Source organism: Malus sylvestris, chromosome 14, assembly GCF_916048215.2.
Source record: "Malus sylvestris chromosome 14, drMalSylv7.2, whole genome shotgun sequence".
Taxonomy (NCBI): Eukaryota; Viridiplantae; Streptophyta; class Magnoliopsida; order Rosales; family Rosaceae; genus Malus; species Malus sylvestris.
Genome location: NC_062273.1, coordinates 21,597,487 through 21,620,480, shown reverse-complemented (window position 1 = coordinate 21,620,480; position 22,994 = coordinate 21,597,487). Strand labels below are relative to the sequence as shown.

Sequence of the window (22,994 nt, the reverse complement as noted above, 5' to 3'; positions counted from 1 at the left end):
GACAATACAACGGCGGCACACCATCGTCACTTTTATGGCATAAAAAAGACATGCTCAAAGAAATTCTACAAAAACGCAAGGAAGAATTGTTAAACGGCTACACACAAAAAGTGCATCAGGCCCCATGGCCCAATGACAGCAGCCAAGGGAGCCTAGCCCACGCTAGCTCTCATTTTTCTCTCTACTCTCGGCCTAATGGCCCATGGCCCAAATCCAATAGAAGATGGGGCAACGACCCATGCACCTCCTTCCTCTCTATTTGCACAGGCCTGAGCCCAATGGCCCAGACCTCGTGCCCTAGCGCCCACCAGGCTTGGCCCAAGCCAAATGGCCCCTAGCCTATGCCATCTAAACTGAGCTCACCCCGCTGATGACCTAAGCCAAGCCTCAACTCGCCTTTGTGGCCCATGCCGCTGCAGCTAACCCTTGGCCCATGCCGAGCTGCCATAGCACCAAGCCACCCACATCAGCAATGATGTGGCCTTCGCAACCACCTTTTCACACATCCTCGACCCCTGTCTAGCTAAATTTCAAGCCCCGAGGCTCGAAGAAATTAAGCAGACAAGGAAAATTATTATTTTTTTCTTACCTTGGTGAGCCGTGAAGACGAAGAAAACAACGAAAGACAGTCATTTGCACGGGCAAATGAAGAAGATTGCTAAGGGAGGGGGAACAAATATCCTCTAGCTTTCTCTCTCCTGTAGGGTAGAATAAATTGATATCTAAAGTTGATTTAATCATCTACTTAAGGTAGACTTAAATAGCTTTGAAAGTGATTTATTTCCTTTTCTTAGAAGGATCTAATTTCCAATTAAAGTGAGAATCAACATCAAAATAGGAAGCAACCTTATGTTTCCTAAAGCAAAGGAATATCTCTACACCTGCTGCTCTTTCCTCGGAGCAGCCTAACAGATGTGGGGGCATTTGTGAAGAAAAAAATCAAGAAAATAATTGAGGTGACACATGGACTTTTGGGTGAAAATGACAAAATTACCCTCGAGTCAAATCGGGATTCCCACACACATGCAAAAGACAATAACGTCTCAATCAAAGAAGAGTCAAAGGTGGTCAAAATGGTATTTATTCAAATCTCTCTCATCACTCTTCATCAAATCCTTATTCAAAAGATAACTCCCAAATTTCCTATTTAATTTAGGATTAATTACCATGTTAATTGTAAGATATTATTTCACATAATGTCTTGCAATTATTCACCCAATTGCACCATATATGGCCGGCCACTATTCTCCAAATAGGGCCATTCACTCCCTTATAAATATCCATATTATCCCACTAAAAAGCTAATTCATTTGCTACCCACAAACTCCGAAACACATTTTTTCATAATTCTAACTTTAGCATCGGAGATTCTTCGGCCAAAACCCCTCCATTCATCGTGGACACATGAGGCTTTTGACCATAATCTTAGGTGTTATTATTTTGCAGATGCATTTTCATCAAAGGAGAAGATGACTGAAATTTGCATCCACCCATATTACAAAATGGAGTGGGATCTAAAAACACTTGCTTGGCTTTGTCACACATCACGTGCTTGTGCGATGACTTGATATGGTGCATTTTTGCTCACCACCTTAAACTATAGTGCATGCTCACCATACACCTAAAATTATGTCATGTGCCATTTTACTTAACTTTAGTTAATTTTCATTTAAAGATTATTGTTTACTTTTAAAAAAGTATCAGAAAAGAAAGTCTGATAGTCACCAAACCTCAGTTCCGTAACCACCCATCCCAATGGCTTGAACTTGCTATTGTCAGCCAGAAATCTCAAGTATAGACGACGAGAACGTGACTAGTAGAGAGCCAAGATAGCTAATGGCGCTGAAGTCGTGGCCGCCACTAAAAAGAAATAAGTTTGAAGTTTTTTACTATTAACCATCCCAATACCGCTGCTATTTTGTGAAGAAGATGACTGGAAAAATCATCATCACTATTACGACTACTTGGGCTTGCGATGGCCATGGTTAGTGTTGAGGTAAAAAAAATTAAAAATTCAAAAAATTAAAAAAGAAATAAAAAAAAAGAAGCAGTTCCTTAATTCAAGGAAAGTGGGAATGTGAGTAGCAAACAAATCAATGGTATAGATTATTTTAAGGAAATCTGCACCATCCATTGTAAAATAAAAATAAATTGTAATTTTATATTGGGAAACAATTCCTCCATTTCCATGGACGTGCAAAAGAAGTTGGTGAAAAACTACCCACTTTCTCACCCCACTCTTCCCGTCACCCTAAGTCTATAAAAGGGGAAATTGACTGCAAAAGCAGAGGGAAATCGACAAAAAGAGACCAAGGGGAAGGGAGAAAAAGCAAATAGGAAGCAATTGTCAGGAAGAAGAGATAGATGGCAAGCAAGAGAATTGAAAGAGTCCAGAAGGTAAGATTCTTCACTTAAAGTTATTTAATTCTTTCTTCATAACTTGGCAGGTGGACATTTTATATTTATCTTCCCTAAAATAAGAAGTGTAAAGGTTAGGTTCTGCAAGTCCTTCTCGGCAACTCCTTCTTCCTTGTCAAACTTCCAAGGACTCTAGTTCCCTCTCTGTTCTCAGCAAAAAAATGGAGCAAGACCGAAGTGAGGCTTCCGCCCTTCTCCCATCACAACACCATCATTTTCGATTTCAAACCATAGTATAAAGTCGTAGGCCTCTGGATGTTCATAACTGAAGGAAGGTTGAAACCTCCCCATTTTCCCCAATCGTTGCATCACCGGTCACAAGCAGCTGCAACAACCTCCCATTCCAAGTGCGCCATCCCATGAATTTCTTCGGGGTGGTCTAAATCACCTTGTGAAGTTCAAATTAAATCTAAATGATATGTACCACCTGCCGTCGTAGCATTGCTGTTAGAAGGTTTTGTCCACTGTAACGAGGTTATTGAAGACCCAGTCCCTGTAGAAAGGCTACCAAGAAGAAGATCGTCAAAGTAGCCTAATAGGGAAGGCCTTGTCTTGTAAAAAGCAACCAAGGAACAACCTTAAAATTATGTGCGCCAAGTCGTAGAAGATGGTTCTCTACAAGTAACAAGGCAATGGTGCAGAAATGGTGTTTCCATCATTTCGTTACTCCCACAAACATGCATGACCTTGCAGCAGATGAAGACAAAAAAAAAAAAACTTGTCCCCAATGTTCGTACTCGAACATGCATCAGCCTTTCAATTGAAGCTCTACAAAGGAGCAACCCGACCGCCGCCATCACTGTCTTGAAGTCAAGAAGAAAAAGCTACTACCACTTTGGAAGGAAAGGCTATGCTACCTACATAGTGCCCTGAAAATGGTGCGGGCTGCAGTCTAAGTCGCTAGCAGAAAAGAAGACGGTACATGTGTTATCCGTGGTCGTGCTATAGAAGTATGAGTTACTAAAAGAAGGAAAGTCAAAGTAGAACGTCAAAAAATTTTACAGCCTTAAGAAGGTCCTCTGGGTTACCCCTTAGCCACTTTCTTGACGAGCTACTGCTGATTCTGGCCATGAGGTTTTTGACAATAAAAGGAAGGGGAAGCAAAGTTCTATTTGAACTTGGATAGCTTAAATTCACAAAAAAGGAGAAAATAAAGCTTTGTGATAACTTTCTCTTGGGAAAGGCACTCACGTGAAAATCAAAAGGGAAAAGCCATCTCAAAGTCTTTTTTTTTTTTGGTAAATTACATAAAACTACCTTAACTATTGGGTCATTAACAGTTTCATATCTCGTCTTTAAAAAGTTTCAATATCATACCTTATCTTCGAATTTGTTGCAATGTCATACCTTCCGTCAGTTGTCTGTCAATTCCTTTGTTAAATGCTAAAGTGGCATGAGGCGGGGTCCATTTTCTATAAAAAATTAATTAAATATTAACTAAATATTAAAAAATAAAATAAAATAAAAATAAAAATAAAAAAATCAGAAACAAAATTGAACCCAAATTGTTCAGATCATCGCACCCCACCTAACATTTTCTTCCCCTGACCACTTCAACTAGTTTTTTTTTTTTTTTTTTTTTTTTTTTTTTTTTTTTTGAATGAGATGTAAGGTAAAGAGAATGGAGGCCCGGGAGGGAGAAAGGGTGGTGGGGTTCTGGGTTTGGAGTGAAGGTTTTAGGAGGGAGGGGGACGACGGATGAGGAAGATGGGAAAGGGGATGGGGTTTCGGGGAGGGGGTGATGAGATCTGGGTTTGGTTTTTTTATTTTATTTTAATTTTTTAATATTTAGTTAATATTTAATTAATTTTTTTAATATTTAGTTAATATTTAATTAATTTTTTAAGTATTTTTAAATATTTTTAAATATTTTTTTAATCTTTTTAATAAAAAGTGGGCTGTGCCTCATGCCACATCAACGTTTAACAGAGAAATTGACAGACAACTGACAGAAGGTATGACATTGCAATAAATTCGAAGATAAGGTATGACATTGAAACTTTTTAAAGACGAGGTATGAAACTGTTAATGACCCAATAATTAAGGTATTTTATGTAATTTACCTTTTTTTTTTTTACAAGTTGTTGTGCTGCTCTATTACACTAGGAACTCAAGAATATCATATTATTTCACAAAGAAATAATGTGGAGGGAGGATGCCCACTTCATATGGTATGTGAAGAGGAGATTATAGTAATCTCACAAGAAGACAAACACAAGCAACAACCCTCATTGACCACAAAGAAAAATAATTGGGAGGAAACTATTTTCTATAACGACAAGTTCTTTTCCAAACTTGTTGAAAGAAGAAATGTGCAACTCATGATGACACCTTATCTTTGTTGCTGCTCCATTCTTCAAGTGATGCCAAAAGAAAAGGAGGAAGAAGAAAGGTCCTTCAAAGGAAAAATGACATTAGAGCCTGCAGTCTCAATCCCGTCAAATATTGAGTTTTGGTGCACAAATGAAGCTAAGGATTTATTGCAATCTGATGACGCTCACCACAACTTATCTCTAAACAACGAGAATGATATAAAAGAAGAAAGAGAAGTGTCCAGTAAAGCAAACAAATGAGTTTTAAAGCAAGGGAACCAACATGAAGTTAAGCTTTGATCTTGTTGTCAGGGCACGCTCGAGATCATTTGCATGAAATGGAGCAATCATATGATGATTCAAAAATGAAAAATCCCAACAATTAATAGGATGTCATATGCCCAAAACAAAACCTAAAGACCAAAGCGGGCAAGAGCTCAATGGCATGGGGGAGGCACGCGGAGTCTAAGCAAGTTTAAAATAAAAGAGGTGGAGCCTATGTCAACATTGAACTCATGGATGCAAAATACCGCGAATGTGAACCACCTCAAAGCACCAAGCTCGATGAACTTACGCTACGTCAAATTTAATTTCAAATTCCTGAAGTGGTCAAATGGCATGAAGCCAAAACAAGTCTCAAATGGCACAAAGTCATTCCAAATTCAAATGGCACAAAACCGCTCCAAATTCAAGTGGCACGAAGTCACGTCAAGTTTCAAAGGGTACGAAGCCATATCAAATCCCAAATGGCACGAAGGCGAAGAAAAGTCTCAAATGGCATGAAGTTGTATCAAATAGCAAATGGCACAAAGCCTTATCGAATATCAAATGGCACGAAGCCGCGAATGCTCCAATGGCTTAAAGTCCTCGCCTACACAAGGCATCAAATGCTTCAATGGCTTAAAGTCCTCGCCCGCACGAGCTAAAACTGCACAAGGCATCAAATTGCCTGCATGAGCTGAAACTACACAAGGCATCAAACCCCAACAAATACATAAAGAACTACGAGTGACTTGATCCCTCAACGAGGGTATGTAGGCATTCTAAGGCTGGACCTAGGTGCAGTCGCAAAATCAAATACGCACCCAAATCCCCAAGTCACGATTTATTCATATTGGAATCAAAGGGTATTCATTTCGCAAAAGAATTGTTGTAATTGATAGGCGCGTAGCCTAGAATAGGTCGAACTCGAATTAATAAAACCCTCTTCAAAAAAATGAACGAGGAAGAAATTGTGTCAAGTGAATTATTTGTTTACATATTGTGTATAATTTTTACTCAACGGTTAGAGACAAAAGAAAAGTTCAACTCTTTGTCTAGTATGTGCTTTCCTGATTTTATGGCCATTTTTTCTGCTGCATATGGTCAAATGGAGAAGAAGATGAGTTGAATGTCAGGATTTATCAGATGTTGAGTTTTACAGATTAGCTAGGTAAGGGGAAGAGAGAGAGAGATACAAAGAGAAAGGTGAGAAGCGTAGAGAAAAGATAAGGAGTATTTTAGTTTTTTTTAATTTTTTATAATTAAAAAAGAATATTTAATATGAATGTTAATCAAGATTAACTACAATGACAAGTGCAAGATCTAAGATGTACGGTAAACATACACCATAATTTATAATGTTGAGCAAAAATGGTATAAAAGAGGAAAAAAGAATGTGAAGCAATTGTTTCATTTAAAATGAAAAAATGGAGGGAGAAAAATCCGAAAACATGCTCAATTCAAATTCAAATAAGGGTTGACAATGACGTTTATTATTCCGCGCGGCCGCCCGATTAACCTTAAACGAAAAAGAGACGACCCCCAATGGCTGTGGGAAAGCTTTACCAGTCGGAACCATCCCTGACAATCCCGCTACGTGGCGTAGGTTTTAGCAGGGCTTTTTCCCCTGTCGCCTCACACCGCACACGTGTCTTGATTCCCAACCCACGGCACACATGTACCGCCATGATATTCCGCCTTTTCACACCAACCACCACAACGTCTCTTTTTTTTCCAAATATTTTATGCTTTGCATTTTGCTGCGTTTCCATTGGCCGTTACGGAATTCAAAAGCTTCAAAATTTATTTTAAAAATAAATTAATTAAAACCAATAAATCCTAAAACCCCACACATACCTGGATTGTCTGTCCTCTCTTATCCCATCTTCTCTTATTTCTGTAATCACGGTTAAATCACATTAACATTTTATATTAATTTTTTTATAAAAATAATAAAACAAAAATCAATAAAAATACAAAATATTGACCTCACTTAATCGTGAACTTTGATATGAGATGGGGAGGTAGACAATCCAGGTCCCTCTCACTCTTCGCACTCAGAAATCCCCAAATATCCCAATCCGAATTCGGAATCACGGATTGTTGTTTAGGGGTTTTGATTCGGTGGCGATCGGCGCACGGAAATGAACATTGGGGGCGATGACGACGACGTCAACAACAAACCCCAACAACGCCAATCCCAGATCGCCCAAAATTCCGCGTTACCGTCAGAGCCACGTGGCAACCGCCGTCATCGCCGTCGCGGCCCTCTTGATCTCCACCACCGCTTGGCTTTCCCTCGTCTTTTCCGCCACCCCGCACTCCCTCCCCGCCCCACAGTCCTTCACTCGCTCCCGAAACCGCACCATTTCGCGACGGGGTGGACACTCTGAGGAGCTCACTCTAAACGACATCGTTTTCGGAATTGCCGGGTCGGCCCAACTCTGGAAGCAGCGGAAGGAGTACGTCCGGCTCTGGTGGCGCCCGAACGACATGCGCGGCCACGTATGGCTGGAAGAGAAGCTACCGGAAAACGACGTCGATCGGTCGTTGCCGCCGATCATGGTCTCCGAGGATATCTCGAGGTTTCGGTACACGAACCCGACGGGTCACCCGTCGGGGCTTCGAATCTCCCGGATAATCTCCGAGTGCTTCCGCCTTGGCCTCCCCAATGTCCGGTGGTTCGTCCTAGCCGACGACGACACCATCATCAACGTCGATAACCTCGTCGCCGTGCTGGGCAAGTACGACTCGTCGGAGATGGTTTATGTGGGAAGCCCGTCGGAGAGTCACTCTGCCAACACTTATTTCAGCCACTCTATGGCGTTTGGCGGGGGCGGCATTGCAATTAGCCACCCTTTGGCGGAAGCCCTATCCGGAATGCAGGACAAGTGTCTCGAGAGGTACCCGAAGCTCTATGGAAGCGACGATCGTCTCCATGCCTGCATTGCTGAGCTTGGGATTCCATTAACCAGGGAACCTGGCTTCCATCAGGTACTCTCAGATATAAATCCATATATCTTTCCATTTTAAAGAGCATTGCTTAATTGCACATGTGTGTTAGGCCAGTTGGTTTGGGGGCAGTGTGCCCGCCATGTTGCACCTTAGTTCGAATCCCCCTCGCTGTAGATTAGAGTTGTCTAGATTATCCCTTGCTGTAGATTATAGTAGTTTAGATTATCGCATTATCAAAAACAGAATATTGTTAATTGGTGAGATGGGTTTGTTGTGGCAGTGTGATATTAGCTGCTAGTTCTACAAACAAACACTTATATGTGTGAATGGATGGATCCTTTTGTTTCCGTGACCATTGCTTGATTGGTGAAACGCGTTTTGTTCTTGTATTGTTTCATATGAGTGTGTTTTGTATATATCTTTCTTTTTATTAGAGCATTGCTTAACTAGTGCAATGGATTTGTGTATGGCAGTGTGACATTAGGGGCAATGCACACGGTCTTTTATCTTCACATCCTATAGCACCGTTTGTGTCCATTCACCATGTTGAAGCTGTTGACCCATTTTATCCCGGCTTCACCTCTCTGCAAAGTTTGAAGCTTTTCACACAGGCAATGAGACTCCAAGCTACCAGCTTTTTGCAGCGGTCCATTTGTTATGATCATGGACACCATCTCACATTTTCTGTCTCGCTTGGTTATGTGGTTCAAGTCTTCCCAAACATTGTGCTCCCTCGTGACCTCGAGCGCTCAGAGCAGACTTATTCTGCTTGGAATGGGATAAGTCACAGGAATGAATTCGATTTCGATACCAAAGTCGCTTATAGGTCTGTTTGTAAGAAGCCTATTTTATTCTTCTTGAAAGATATTAGGAAACAGGGGGATGCTACATTGGGATCATATATGCGGAGCAAAGCAAAAGATGATTTCAAGAGAAAGGTTTTCTGCTTTTCCCGATTTCGACTTTTGCACAGTCTGCAAAAAATTAAAGTTTTGGGCTATCCGCCCACCAAGAAATGGCATTTGGTGAGTTTCTTCACTCAGCTACGTTTTCCGTATGCAATGAAACTGATTTCTGACTTGCCTGTTCCAGTTTTTGTGATATAATGAATCTCTTTCCACAGGTACCGCGGCGGTTATGTTGCAAACTGAACCAAACAAGTGAGGAAGTTGTCAGTTTAACAGTGGGACAGTGTGGTAAAGGACCTTTCGGCTCGATTACTGATACTAAATAACTGTTTCTTGGATGTTGTTAGCGGGGTAGGCTCTGAATCGATCTGGATTTTGGAAATGAGCATCACTTGCTGTTATCAGTTCGGCTGGCCTCTAACAAATTGAAAATATGTGCTTGCAGATTGAGAGTGCTTCATTGTAAAAGAACAGTTGAAGACGAGTATGCAAACCTTCGGCTCGGGGAGTACATTCTTTGCCTTCGATTTTGCTCAGAAGGCAATCTAATCATAAATTAAGATTCAACGATCAAGCAGCTGATTAGGTGAGATTTTAGCGGTAGTTTAGTTCAAAACTAGTACAAGTTTATTGAATCAGTGTTCCGAAATGATGTAATGAATTTGAGGTGGGTTGGGATTGTGGGTCCAAATTGAGGTGTGTGATGGGCTCAGGTTGGGGTAATTTTGGATAGCAGGCCCAAAATTGGGCCCGAAGTGTTGCTGAATCTTTCGCTGAGTCACGCAGAGAGCCCAGACCTTCACAGCTGCAGAGGAGGAAACCAAAAACTAATAAACTTAGGCTTTAAGTAAAATTTGGAAGGTTAGTGTTGTACCAACCTAACGATGTGTATTGGCCCTTAGCTATGCCGCATAATCGGGCGTTTTACTTTTTTAGGTACCTCCCATGCATCACTTTCGACGTTTGCCCCTCCCGATTAGGGCCGCCAACCCTACGTTTAGTCTCCTTTGTGAGCCGGAAACCAAAAAAAAGTTGATCGTCTTCAATTGGTCCTTATGTTGAGCAAGAAAAAGTTCCCTAGGGATATTAGAGTTTTTTTTTTAGTACGTCAACATTCTTACACTAAGGAGAGGGGGAGTTCAGTTAAGTCATACAATGGGTAGCATAATTTGGTATCAAATTCGTCATTCATTAGATTCGAACCTAAGACCTCTCATCTCCAAGTGAAGAGAAGTAACACCAGATCGTAGTACTGAGTGCCCTAGGAATATTAGAGTTTGTTTGGTATCCTATTCAAAAAATTTCATTATCCTATTAAAAAAATTTCATTATTTCTCAAAACATTTCTTGAAAACAATTTTCTTTAAGACTCAAAAACTTGTTTGGTATGAGATTTAAAGAGAGGGAGTCGCAGGAGAGGGAGAACGAGGAAAGAGTAGGAAAAAAAAAAGAAAGAGCATCAAAGGAGACAGAAAGAAGAGAGATGATCGAATGAGATAGAGAGGAGAGAGAATGAAGAGGCCGGAATGGGGAGGGGGAGAGAAGAAATCAAACGAGTGATCTTTAAGTTTAAAAATTCAAAAAATTCACTTTTGGTGTTTTTGGAGAATAGACATTTTTTTTTTAAGTTAGTCTTAAGTTCACTTTTTGAAAATAATCATACTAAACAAGTTTTTAAGGTCTAAAATTTGAAAATGATTTTTGAGTTGAAAAAGTTGGATTCAAGTAGAGTACCAAACAGACCTATAATGATTTCCATATCCATTTTCCTTTTCTAAATACATATCTTTTTCTTGATTTCCAGCATTTACTAAGGAGTTTCCTTTACTCTATGGGCATTTGAATTATTTCAATTGACTCCCTCAAGTTTACTAATCAAAAGAAGTAACGCTTCAATCTTCAAATTCGTAATTCAATACCTAAAAGAATCATATAGATCATATCAACTAGAAGCGTCGAGTTGATTTCATTCTCGTCCATTCTTCATTCCAAATACGTAAACACAGACAAACACTTGTCACGCATAGTTGCTTTGGTCAAAGAATAAAGCAAAACACAAGACACTACTGTTTGTCTGAGGGTAGGTCAGTGTAAAAACAAGAAGAAGATGGGATGGGATGGGAGGAGGAGAGCATGTTAGGGTCCAGCTCACAGGTGAGAAGTAAAATCGATCAATATGGCAATAAAAAAACCTAGAGAGAGAGAAAGAGAGTAGGAGATAGAGAATGGGGGTTTTATTAAAAAATTAAAAAAAAAAAAAAAAAAAGAGAAAAGCCATAAGTGGTTAAAAATAAAAGAAAAAAATAAAAAGTGGGGGGAGAAAAATGAAAAGAACTTTAACGAAAAAGTCAATCTTGTTACTATTTACTTTACCTTTTATTTTGTCCTTATAGTTAAAACTCAAAATTTTCAAACCATTTTTATTAATTTTCCTAAAAATGAAAGAAAAAAAAGGAAGGAGGAGGAGAAGCAAGTGGCATGTGCAGTGATCGGCAGTTAGGGGTTTCAGAAATCCGGGAGAAACGCCACGCACGTTCCTCCCCTTCCCCTCACGTAATGGGCCCCTTTCTACAGCTGTGCCCATCTGTTCTGGTCTCCCCCTCCCCTCCCTCTCATAACCTAATTACTAAATGCCTCTCTCTCTCTCTCTCTCTCCAACCCAAACTCCTTTCCTTTCTCATCATCATGCCTTCACTCACTTGGCCACCCCATTTTCTACTTTTTCCCATTTATAAATTTCACATTTTTTGTGTATTTTATTTAGATGATCGATCGGTAATGTCAATTGACAGTTTAATAACGTAACATATTAGACTGAATAGTAAATTAGTAACTTACAATTTCTCTCATTGTCAACTCCAAAACCCTACATGGTTTATCTTTTTCATTCTCCCACATTGTCTTTTTCTGTTAACAGTTTCATCTCATAATTAACATACTAGTATGATGTTGATTTATGATCTCTATAATTGATAGTATGATCACATAACATGTTAGATTAAATGGTAACTTACGACTTTTTTCATTGTTAGTGTCGGCTCCAAAACCCTAACATATTCTTTTATCCACATAATTTCTTTCATGTGCCACATTTTCTTTTTTTTGTTGACAGTTTGAAAGCATAACATATTAGAATAGATGAGAAGTTACGACCTCTCACTCGTTGTCGGCTCTAAAACCCTAACTCCCTCTTTTATCCACATGGGTTTCTTTCATGCACTCACATTGTGTTTTTCTATTGCACAATTTAATTGGTGATTGTATGGTGTGGAACAAAGAATGCTACTACTACATTTTAATAAGTGTCACTTCCCTTTTCTTGCATGGGCATCCTCCATGTTCGAATCCGGCCGTCTAACAACATTTTCATGTTAGCAACATGATGGTTACCATGTGATAGCAACCGATTTAATTCCTTACCAAAAAGACAGAAAAAAAGGGGAAAAAGGTTCCCTTCTAAACTTGTGCAAATTATTTACCAAAAAGAATCGCATACAACGAAGCAAAAACTTGTTGGACAATTAATATCACAGAATAAGATCCCTTAGGGTTAACAAATTAATGTATTCACATTCACATTATATATATATATATAGAGAGAGAGAGAGAGAGAGAGAGAGAGAGTTTAATAAGATCCCTTAGGGTTAACAAATTAATGTATTCATATTCACATTATATATATATATATATAGAGAGAGAGAGAGAGAGAGAGAGAGTTTATTCAAAGGGATCGGATCTTCTTTTTTTTTTTTTTTTTTTTTTTTTTTGTAAAAATATGGACTACTTATGGGCTCATTTTACATTGAACTTCAATGATGCAAAGTTTCTACTTTTTTTTTAATCTTTATTTGTAGATTAATTTTGCAAAAAATCAATTCAATCTGAAACTATTAATCTATTTAATTGTCATGATGATGAAATTTTAATATTTTTTAGAATGTATTGTATGTTATTTTCTTTAAACTCAATTAGATGACTCAAACATTTCCAAAATTTCTTTGGCTGATATTTTGTAAGAATAATCTATGGAGTGAAACTTAAAAAATAACAGTTCGGATAGTTGAAGTTCATATGAAATATAGCCCATAACTAGTCTCCATTTGTATTAAAAAATTGGAATTTCTTTGGATAAAGAGCTTATATATTTATGTGTGTATATATATATATATATATATATATTCTCTTCCTTAATTAAGTACTATCCATATCTGTACGTTAGGCAGTCTTAATATTTCCTGGCTGGCTCCTTAAACCTAATAGTATCTGCGACTTGTTGTAATTAACATATAATTATAGTAAATACATAATGCATGCATGCACATATATATGTACCTGTATATAATTATATTGTGGTGACTTAGAAAAAGCATGATTGCCACAATGATATACATTAGGCTTGAGGAGCATCATGACAGTTTGAGAGCGCGTAACGTGCCCCCCACAATGTGTTAATGCGATCAAAAGTTGGATATTCAAACGCAATGGTTACTAGTCCAATAAGAAATTATTGCATCATACTGTGGTATAATAAATTTACATGTTATAATTTATATATACTCATTAATATTTATTTCTTAAATTATATAGATGTTCATTCACTCATATCATAATACACACAAATGATAGATGATTGATTTGGGTAAGACTATTCACTATATTAATGGCATTTTAAAGGAAGAAATTGATGACAAATTCCTTATTTTGTCTAAGTTGAAGATTACACATGAAGAAAAGATATACATACTAATCCCCACAACAAAGGTAGGATTAAAAGCGCCCACTATTCTTCATGAATAACCTTTAACTTGGACAAGTAAGGAATTTGTCGTTCGTTTCTTCTTTTAAAATACATAAATATAGTGAATAATTCTATCCAAATCAATCATCTCTATCAAACGAAGCCCAACTGATTAACAATAACTTACAACTCAATTGATTAATAGCTTTTACAGAAGCACTTAGAATCCTAAGTTTGATTTTCGTCCTTCCACCATCGCTTGCATCGAAAGAAAAAGCAAGCACGCTGATTATATCACGCAACGCTGTTTCAATATCATCCCACCATAATTTTTCTTAAGGTGAGGACATTAATTGTTTGTGTGAATGGGAAAAGTATAAAAAGGAAAGAACAAGCTTACAACAGGAGTTGTTTGCTGTCAATTAGTGTTAGTTTTAAGCAAATCATCAATGGCCGCTGGCGTTGTTGGTGTAAAATAGATCTTTTTCTCTCTATCTCTTTCTAGCTTTAATATATATATATATATATGTAATATATATGCAGGTTTATATGATAAATTCCATCAGCCTCCGTAGGGCTCCAATCACATGGGACTTACAAGCATGTCAGATGGGAGATGGGACCGACAACAACTAAAGTCATCATCTGACAGCATCACAGGTCGTCCTCCCTCCAGGTTAATTCAAAGTTTCGATGTGGGATTAAAATATCCAATTTTTCCCTCTTGATATCATTAATCACCAAATAGTCCCTTTAATTAATTAATAATTAGATAATTAGTTACCTATATAATATTGGTTTTGAGCAAGAAGAGGAGGAGCGTGGAGTATCATTTAAATTGCTAGCTACAAATAAATGTTAAAAAAAGCCACGGATCGATCTCAGAGGATGTATAATTGGGTTGAGTTTACAGTTTAAACCATGGTTAAGTGCGATGACTGATGGTGAGTGCAGATCATATTCTGATTCCCGTCCTAATTGGTGTGCTTCAACAATTTTAGTTTGTTCCAGCTCAAAATTACGGTGTCAATTTTGGATGTGAAGAAACAAATACAAAACAAAACAAAAAAATGTTATATCTACCTTTAAAGGGACCCGGGTGGTCTCAGGATCACGCGAAAACCGGCAGAAGATCCTTTGAAGTACCTCTCGATTCTTTTGGAAGGTGGTGGTGGAGACGTGACCAGGACCTCTTCGGTCTCATAGATGTGCAGAGGCTGATCTGCAAAGAAGCTACGACGATGGTGGTGATGCCTTGCAACCATGGTTTGTTTGTTGTAGATTTGCTTAAGTAAAGAAGCTGGGAAGAAGATGACTGTTTTTCGCTTAAGTAAAACGTTGCGTTTTATTCAATAGACTCATTAAAATGTAAAAGAAATAAAAAGAGAACCCATATATACTACAATATGTCAAGAAAGGAGTCCTCTCCTTTGGTTTTCATTTCTCTTTCCACCACAAACTCCCTCTCTCCCTTTCACATACACACAGCTGAGTTTCAGACCAAAAGGAAAATTTGGCTGCCCACCTATTCGGTTTTGGTTCTATTTCCGTCTTAAATAATCTTGAATTTACGTACTAAGACCACCCAAAGTTAAAATTCTGGATCCGTCACTGGTTACCGTCAATTGTCCTTGCGCGAGGTTTAGCTATTGGTTTCTTGGGAGTTTCGTGGGTGTGTGGACGTGAAACTGTATGGATTAGAGAGAGTGAGAGTACAACTTGAGGGGAAGGAGAGCAAAGTTTTTGGTGCTCCTAAGCTACATAGTAAAGTAAAAGCAAAGTCCAATTGTGTAAGGGCATTTACCCACAGAGAGGGATTGTTGGGTCAATTCAGTAGGAAATTATTGTGATGGCAAAGAAAAGATGGCCTTGATTTTTATTCCTAAAGATGGATGTGAGAGTTGCCTAGCTTATGCTCCATTGCTCCTTCGTCCATTCACTTTGAATTTTCTTTCCTTTTTTCTCTTTTATTCAATCTGTATTATAAATTTATAATAGAAAATTGTTATTTGTGTTTCAAAATAATTATTATGTGCTATTCGTTTGATGGAAAAAGTTTAGGGAGAAATTAATTACTCTCTCTCACCACCAACGTTAGGGCGAATCCACAAATTCGAGCCGGAAGAATTACGTGTAGCACCTTAATAATTATAAAATAATGCAACATAATTCTTATATTTTTATATTTGGGTTTCAAACTATTGATGCCTTTTTTTCTTCTTCTTCCACAATACACATACCCAAATGTTACACTTAAATCTGAGTTTTAACATTTGATTACGTGCATCATAGAGTAAAATAGTGAAATAAGAACTCATATTTGAATTTTAACATTTAATTTTGTGCGTTGGAGATGGTTGGCGTCAAAACTTTACTAGTTGAAATACTATCTTTTCTTATTAGTGTGAGGTCCGTCTTAGACTCAAATTTTATAACTAAACCTAATTATAAGTTTTAATACAACTCAAAATTTATATATGAATTTTAACTTTCCAGTGCAGTAGAAAAAAAGTTATATTGGGACTCAAATACAACATTTGAGTCTAAATTTCTAGAGCAATGGAGAAGTTATATATGCTAAGGTGCACCTCTATTAGGGAATGTATCAACAAAATCATTTTAGTATATAGAATAAATTTATGGTGTAAATTGTCTTTAAATGGCTTATTTTCATTTGTTAATTTCTCTCAATTCTTTAGTGGACATTCAACTGTTAAACTCAGTAATACATATCTTACATTGATGGGCTATAATTTTTGTGTGTCTTAAATATATTCTTTACAAAATGATATTGAAGAGAGAGATTTAAACTGAATCACATAATCAGTCAGCTATAATTATATTTCAAACTCGTTATTATTTATGAAAATTGAATTTGATATTTCAACTTACACGTAAAAATAATACTACATAACGATCAACCATAATATGTACCGAACTATCCATCCATAAAATTAAACTTACTTGAAATTTACAAATATAGAAAAATACCGATATACTTTAATAGTAGTGTGACATTTCATTCTTAAAGTTCAAGAAAATGGAGAGTAAAATATAGTGGTAAATGGTTTTGACAATTATTAGCAGCAAAGTGAGAGCCGCTGACAACACAGCATCTCTTATAAATTTCTCTCTCTTCTTTCTCTCTCTCCTCTCTCACACACTCTCTATCTCTCTCTTAATCATCATCATCATCACCCTCATAATCGCCATCTCTCCATTCATTCACTTCTCTCTCTCTCTGTCTTGCTCGCTCTTCTGTTTCTCTTTCTTCGTTTATCTATCGCCCCCCACAACCCATCCAGTCTTTCTGTCTTTTCTTTTCTCTGTCTGTCATCTTTTGCAGGCAGCAGCAGCAGCAGCAGTATTGCAGTTGGGATGGGGATGATGATGATGATTATACCCTCTTCCTCCCCCTCTTTCTGCTCTTTTTTGCTTAATTATTATTCCTTTTTTCTTTAATATTCTTTTCTGTTGTTGGGTTTTTAAGTAAACAAGGGAATAAAAATCAAATCTCAAGTGTGTGTGAAGTCCTGCACTAACTCATAGGAAAATTCACTTTCTGCCTTTCATCTTTCCAGTTGTCTAAATCTAATCCCCCCCCACCCTCCTTCCTTTTGCCCCTCCTCCTTAACTCCCCCTCCCCCTCCTCTCTCTCATCTTTCACCAACCACTCCTTCATCTCTCTCTCTCTCTCTCTCTTTTTCACACCCAAGAGGAAGATCCGCCTCCCCTGCCGCTTAATGTACCCAATCAATTTCACTGGGTACAGAATCGGCGGTGAAGAATTGGAAGAAAGACGACGTCTTTCAGGTGCGTTGAGGAATTGAGAAGAACCCATTTTCTCAATTCGCGAGATTATGCAGCAACCAGCAGCTGGAGGAGCTGGAGGGTCCCAAACCCATTACGGAGGAGCTGGAGAGATGAGTGCTGCTGAAGCTGCGGCGGCGGAGCAAGGCCAGCTGGTGGTGGAAGCGGCGTCCCCAATCAGCAGCAGGCCGCCAGCTTCCGCGGCGGTGAATTTGGACGAGCTCATGACTCTGTCCGGTGCGGCGGCTGCAGCAGAAGATGCTCTCGCGGATCGAGGTGGCGGTGGTGGGTCCACCGGGAACAGATGGCCGCGTCAGGAGACCCTGGCGCTTCTCAAAATCAGGTCCGATATGGATGTGGCCTTCCGTGACGCGACCCTCAAAGGCCCCTTGTGGGAAGATGTCTCCAGGTAATTAACAACAACAAAAACGATCAAATCAAATCAAAATTCATGCTAGTTTTTGTTCTTTTTCAGTTTATTGAATTTTGGGTTACGAAATTCGTTCATTTTTCGATTTTCCAAGTTATCTTCTCCACCATTTTGGCATTCCCAATATTGATTATTGATAGGTACTTTCACAAACAAAAAAAAAAAATCCTTGAAAAAACCAGAAAAAAAAAAGGAAGAAATTAATGATTTAATTATTTTTCTGCACATATATATATATATAAATACATAGATACAGAGGCAGGCAGGCAGCCAGCCGCACATGGTAGATGGGGCTTCTATCTCTTTCCATCACGATTCACGAGTCGAGCATCTTTCCTTTCTCTCTCTCTTTCTTTTCTTTTTCTTCTTGTTGGTATTTAGAGCGGCTCAGATCCACTGCATCACTTGTACCCAATCCCTCCCTCCTTCCTCTTATTTTTGTCCCTCCCCCTTTAAATTCAATTTTTTAAAATCCCAATAAGATTTCCTTTATTTCCTTTTTAATTAATAAAATGCTAATGCTTCTAAATTTCGACTATTTACAGCTAATATTATATAATCAATTGCATTGGAGATAGAGACCACCCTCTCCCCTCCATTTTTTGTCTTTTAACCCTCCCTCAAGTCCTAGTTTGGAAGATGATGATTTATTCTATTTTATTGGGTTTAATTCAAAATTTTAAATTTAAAAAATTGGTTAATTATTTATAACAAAATATGGATTTGTTACATTGTGCAGGAAACTAGCGGAATTGGGGTACCGAAGAAATGCCAAGAAATGCAAGGAGAAATTCGAAAACGTTCACAAATATTACAAGCGGACAAAAGAAGGCCGAGCGGGACGCCAAGACGGCAAAAGCTACAAGTTTTTCAGCGAGCTGGAGGCTCTACATGGCACCGCCGCCACCGCCGCAGCTACGACAGCCAACGTGTCAGCCTCTCCGGCAGTGCACGCCGCGTCTCCGAATCCGGTTTCTGTCGGGCTCGGATCTGTCAGTAACCCCATGCCCATCTCATCGTTCAGAATGTCACAGCAACAACAACCACCTTCCGCCACTGCAATTCCAATAATACCCTCGTCCCAACCTACAGCCACTCCAACGGACTTTAACTTCTCCTCCAACAGCTCGTCGACTTCCCCGGGAACTGACGACGATGACGACGATGATGACGCGGAAGGAGAGCGCTGGAGTCGGAAGCGAAAAAAGGGGAGTGCTAGTACTAGTACCGGAATTAGTGGCGGCGGCAGTACCCGAAAAATGATGGACTTTTTCGAGGTTCTGATGAAGCAAGTGATGCAAAAGCAAGAGAGCATGCAGCAGAGGTTTCTAGAAGTGATAGAGAAGAGGGAGCAGGACAGGACTATCAGGGAGGAGGCGTGGAAACGTCAGGAGATGGCCCGTTTAACTCGCGAGCAGGAGCTCATGAGTCAAGAGCGGGCCATCTCTGCTTCAAGAGATGCCGCCATTATCTCTTTCCTGCAGAAAATTACTGGTCAGACTATTCAGTTGCCTCCGCCGGTCAATGTCCACGCCGCTCCCCCACCACCTGTGCCTCCGTCGGTGTCGGTTGTCACGCCTTTACCACAGACAATGCCACAGCCGACGACACAGACTTATCAAACACCGCAACAGCAACAACCTCAGCCACCGCAACAAATGCAACAAGTTCGTCATGTTCAGCAGACTCAAGATGTTCAACCGGTGATGGCTGTACCGGAACAGCAGGTACCTCCGACAGCGCAGGAGAATATTGCTAGCGGTGGAGGAGGAGGGAGCTCCGAGCCTGCATCATCTTCGAGATGGCCCAAGGCAGAAGTACTGGCGCTGATAAAGTTGAGGAGCGGGCTTGAGTCGAGGTACCAAGATGCAGGGCCGAAAGGCCCACTTTGGGAGGAAATCTCCGCCGGCATGGGGCGGATGGGGTACAATAGGAGTTGCAAGAGGTGCAAGGAGAAATGGGAGAACATCAACAAGTACTTCAAGAAGGTGAAGGAGAGCAACAAGAAGCGGCCCGAGGATGCGAAAACGTGTCCATATTTTCACGAACTAGATGCCCTTTACCGGAAAAGGGTGCTTGGCGGTGGGTCTACCGGCGGCAGCAGCAGCTCATTGGGAAATAGGCTAGAACAACAACCGCAACAACCTGAACAGGAGCAAGTAGTGGCCGGATCAGAAAACAAGAATGCAGATGATAGCACAGATGTGGAAACAAATTTGAGAGCTAACCTCTTTGGAGAGGGAACAGAAGAGGCTGCCAAGAAGGTAAAGTTTTTCCATATGAGATACTAGAGTCATCAAATTTGTTGACAAAATTCGTTACGCGTCGGTCAGTATCTTACTTGTTCAAAATAAATAAGATCCAAAATTATATCTCCGCATTGTTTGGCGTACAAATTTATGTATACTGATTATTGGTTTTGCATTTGAAGCCAGAAGACATTGTGAAGGAGTTGATGGAGGTGCATGATCACCAACAAGTCCTCCAACAAGGGCACCCACAACATTTTGGAGTAGATGACTGCAATAGGGTGGAGGAAGCGGATAGCGATAATCTTATGGATCAAGAGGAGGAGGACATGGAAGACGAGGACATGGACGAGGAAGACGATGAAGAAACGGAACAAGAGAGGAAGATGGCTTACAAGATAGAGTTTCAGAAGCAGAATACAGGCCCTTCGTCCAACGGCGGAGGCAACGGTGCACCTTCTTTCCTCGCCATGGTTCAGTGAGAAATGTGCATGGCCAAATCTCTGTACAATATGTACGTATCTCAATCTAGCTCAAGTAAGATATACCTCACATGAGCAAAAGTTGAAACCCTCAAAAAATTAGTTCTTCCATTTTCTCTCTTTTTTCTTTTTTTTTTTTCCTTGTTTTCTTAAATTAATTTCTTTCATTCTCCTTTGTTCATCACCACCCCATTTCATCATCTTTCTGATTTTTGTTGTCCTCCTGATCTTCTTCTTCTTCTTCTACTGCTTCTCGGGTAGTCGTCGTCTTCGTCGTGGTCATCAGTTTTTTTCCAATTTATTGATTTATTGGTGAATAAAAAAACCGTTTGAAAAACGGGGAGGGGGATTGGATTAAGACACAAGAAATAAGCTTGCTCTAAATTTACGTAGCAGCAGTCATATATATCGTTACAGAGAAAAACAAAACCGAGCCCTGGAAATATAGAGAGGGAGAGAAAAAGTGGACAGTTGCACAAGGCAGATCAGCAGAGATGATTCAGCATTATTCTTTCTTTTTCTTTTTCTTTTTTCACTTTTATTTTATTTATATTGTTCTTGTTAATTGATTAATTAAACTTTTGAGTTTCTTTTGTAAACTTTGCTTGGTTTGAATGAATGGACAAGCTGGGCTCTCTCTAAAATTCATATTCCCTATTCAAATTGTGCAATAAATCTTTTTCCTTTTCTTTTTCCTTTTGTTTAAGGAAGCAACTTGCATGTTCCTGAGTCACCACGCCGTTTTGTGTTAAGAATATAGTATTATGTGGACTTCAATTGCTTATATTATTATATGATTGACACGAAACGTTATTTTTTATGGATAAATTTTATGGATAAAATTGTCAATATTTCTGTGTACAGTATTGGTAGCTTAACAGACAAGTGTATATGAAGACCAACTAATGATAGTAGCTTTACTGTGAAGTCTTTGTCTATATATGTTAGACCTAAGCGTTAATATGAATACCAAGTAGCGATGGAGGTTTATCTGGGAGTTGCGTCTTCCTCCTCAAGTGCTCTCTTTTCTTTGACTTGTGTTGCTAGACAAATTATTGACCAATGCCCAACGAGTTAGACGGGGGTTGGCTATACGGCAGATATGATGGTGATTTTGACTCAATTATTTACGTTTTTAGAGACTTCTCCTTTGCTCTAAGGTTCGGAGAAGTTTTCCTGTTCTTGATCAATTTTTTACCGATGCATGAACTACTGATTGCTTCCAAAATATTAGTTTTGAGGATTCGCAAAGGAGACATTTTTTTTCATCACTCGCTGGTTCTTGTGACACTGGCGAAGCAAAAGTATTTTGAACAAGATTTTGCTCTCCCTAATGATTCCAAATTTGTTATTATTTACTTTAAAATTGGCTTCGGATGAAGATGGTTTCCCTGCTACTTGCATGAAATAATGAAATTAAGAAGATTATGGTAGAATCAGATTTTTCACTTGCCTTTCGGACTTATGCCTGGTTGTCAACTAGGGGTGGACATGGTTCGGTTCGGTGCGGTTTCAAACGGTTTTGGTTTGATTTTTGAGAAAAAAATATACAATTTAAAATTTACACCTACGTACGCATAAAACGGTTTCATTTTTTACACAATAAATTAATTAATAAACGTGTACATTGTGTTCGAGCAATTGTCATTATCAAACAATTCCAAAAATAGCAAGAGTGAAGGATCTAATAATCTTACCGAAAACTAGGTGTTTATTTCATCCGATCACAATGTAATTTTCATTGTATACATACTTTAATTCTTTAAATGTTTAGTATAACTTGCAAATATTTCTTGTTCCATATCATATAAAAGGCTGAGTACACCATTCATTTACATTATTTCTTTTTCCATCTTTCAAAATCTGGAGATCAAAATAACAGTGACTATGTATGACATGGATTTTTTATTTTTATTTTTACCTAGTGTTGGAGAACGATAGTTTATTCAGAACGAAAAAAGCACCAAAGGTAAAAATTAGGAAACAGATGACATTCTAGTGTGGTTGAGTCCATACTAAATCTATGGACTCTAACAAACAATCAATTAAAACATAACATCTAATTGAGGTACGGTTTTGATTTCGGTATGATTTTCAAAAGCCAAAACCAAAACCAAACCGCTTCCTATACATTGCGGTTCGATTCCAAAACCGCCACCATATCAAAATCGCAAAACCAAATTCTTCGGTTCGGACCAATTTGGTTCGTGTTTTGGTTTCAGTTTTTGTTTTCAAGTGCCCACCCCTATTGTCAACCCAGATAAAAAAAATAAAAAAATAAAATTTAAAAAAAAAAGTCCTCCTTTTTTATGTTTTCATTTCAATTTTGGTCAACTTTGTGATTTTCCATAAATGTATAATTGGATCCAAAAATGAAAAAGTTACAGATAAACACCAGCACAGTGATGAAAGCAAGTGGATAACTCATTTA

The 22,994-nt window shown here is 38.8% G+C and overlaps 2 protein-coding genes and 1 long non-coding RNA gene across 4 annotated transcripts; all 3 read left to right on the top strand.

The window, feature by feature from the left end:
* Nucleotides 1–6,988: 6,988 nt before the first annotated feature.
* Nucleotides 6,989–9,793, top strand: LOC126598780 (uncharacterized). Its single transcript, XM_050265135.1, has 4 exons — nucleotides 6,989–7,985; nucleotides 8,420–8,971; nucleotides 9,070–9,205; nucleotides 9,300–9,793. Exons 1-3 carry the CDS (start codon nucleotides 7,152–7,154, stop codon nucleotides 9,178–9,180), a joined length of 1,497 nt encoding a protein of 498 aa, XP_050121092.1. The 5' UTR covers nucleotides 6,989–7,151; the 3' UTR covers nucleotides 9,181–9,205; nucleotides 9,300–9,793.
* Nucleotides 9,794–13,963: 4,170 nt separating this feature from the next.
* On the top strand, nucleotides 13,964–15,032 carry LOC126598782 (uncharacterized). Its single transcript, XR_007614967.1, has 2 exons — nucleotides 13,964–14,268; nucleotides 14,594–15,032. It is a non-coding gene; the product is annotated as an uncharacterized LOC126598782 (long non-coding RNA).
* A 1,687-nt stretch (nucleotides 15,033–16,719) lies between these two features.
* Nucleotides 16,720–21,220, top strand: LOC126598778 (trihelix transcription factor GTL1-like). 2 transcript variants are annotated; one of them, XM_050265134.1, is made up of 3 exons: nucleotides 16,720–17,811; nucleotides 18,572–20,096; nucleotides 20,268–20,418. In XM_050265134.1, exons 1-3 carry the CDS (start codon nucleotides 17,453–17,455, stop codon nucleotides 20,277–20,279), a joined length of 1,896 nt encoding a protein of 631 aa, XP_050121091.1. In that variant the 5' UTR covers nucleotides 16,720–17,452; the 3' UTR covers nucleotides 20,280–20,418. The 2 variants fall into 2 exon arrangements, with proteins under 2 accessions (XP_050121091.1, XP_050121090.1); XM_050265133.1 differs by having other exon boundaries at nucleotides 16,725–17,811; nucleotides 20,264–21,220.
* Nucleotides 21,221–22,994: the final 1,774 nt, after the last annotated feature.

Excerpts from the sequence above, each read along its gene's own strand:
- LOC126598780 (XM_050265135.1), top strand. The coding sequence starts at position 7,152 with ATGACGACGACGTCAACAACAAACCCCAACAACGCCAATCCCAGATCG. Across the intron at positions 7,986-8,419 it reads GGGAACCTGGCTTCCATCAG|TGTGACATTAGGGGCAATGC; the intron begins GTACTCTCAGAT and ends TGTGTATGGCAG. Across the intron at positions 8,972-9,069 it reads CCACCAAGAAATGGCATTTG|GTACCGCGGCGGTTATGTTG; the intron begins GTGAGTTTCTTC and ends CTCTTTCCACAG.
- LOC126598778 (XM_050265133.1), top strand. The coding sequence starts at position 17,453 with ATGCAGCAACCAGCAGCTGGAGGAGCTGGAGGGTCCCAAACCCATTAC. Across the intron at positions 17,812-18,571 it reads TTGTGGGAAGATGTCTCCAG|GAAACTAGCGGAATTGGGGT; the intron begins GTAATTAACAAC and ends TACATTGTGCAG. Across the intron at positions 20,097-20,263 it reads CAGAAGAGGCTGCCAAGAAG|CCAGAAGACATTGTGAAGGA; the intron begins GTAAAGTTTTTC and ends TTGCATTTGAAG.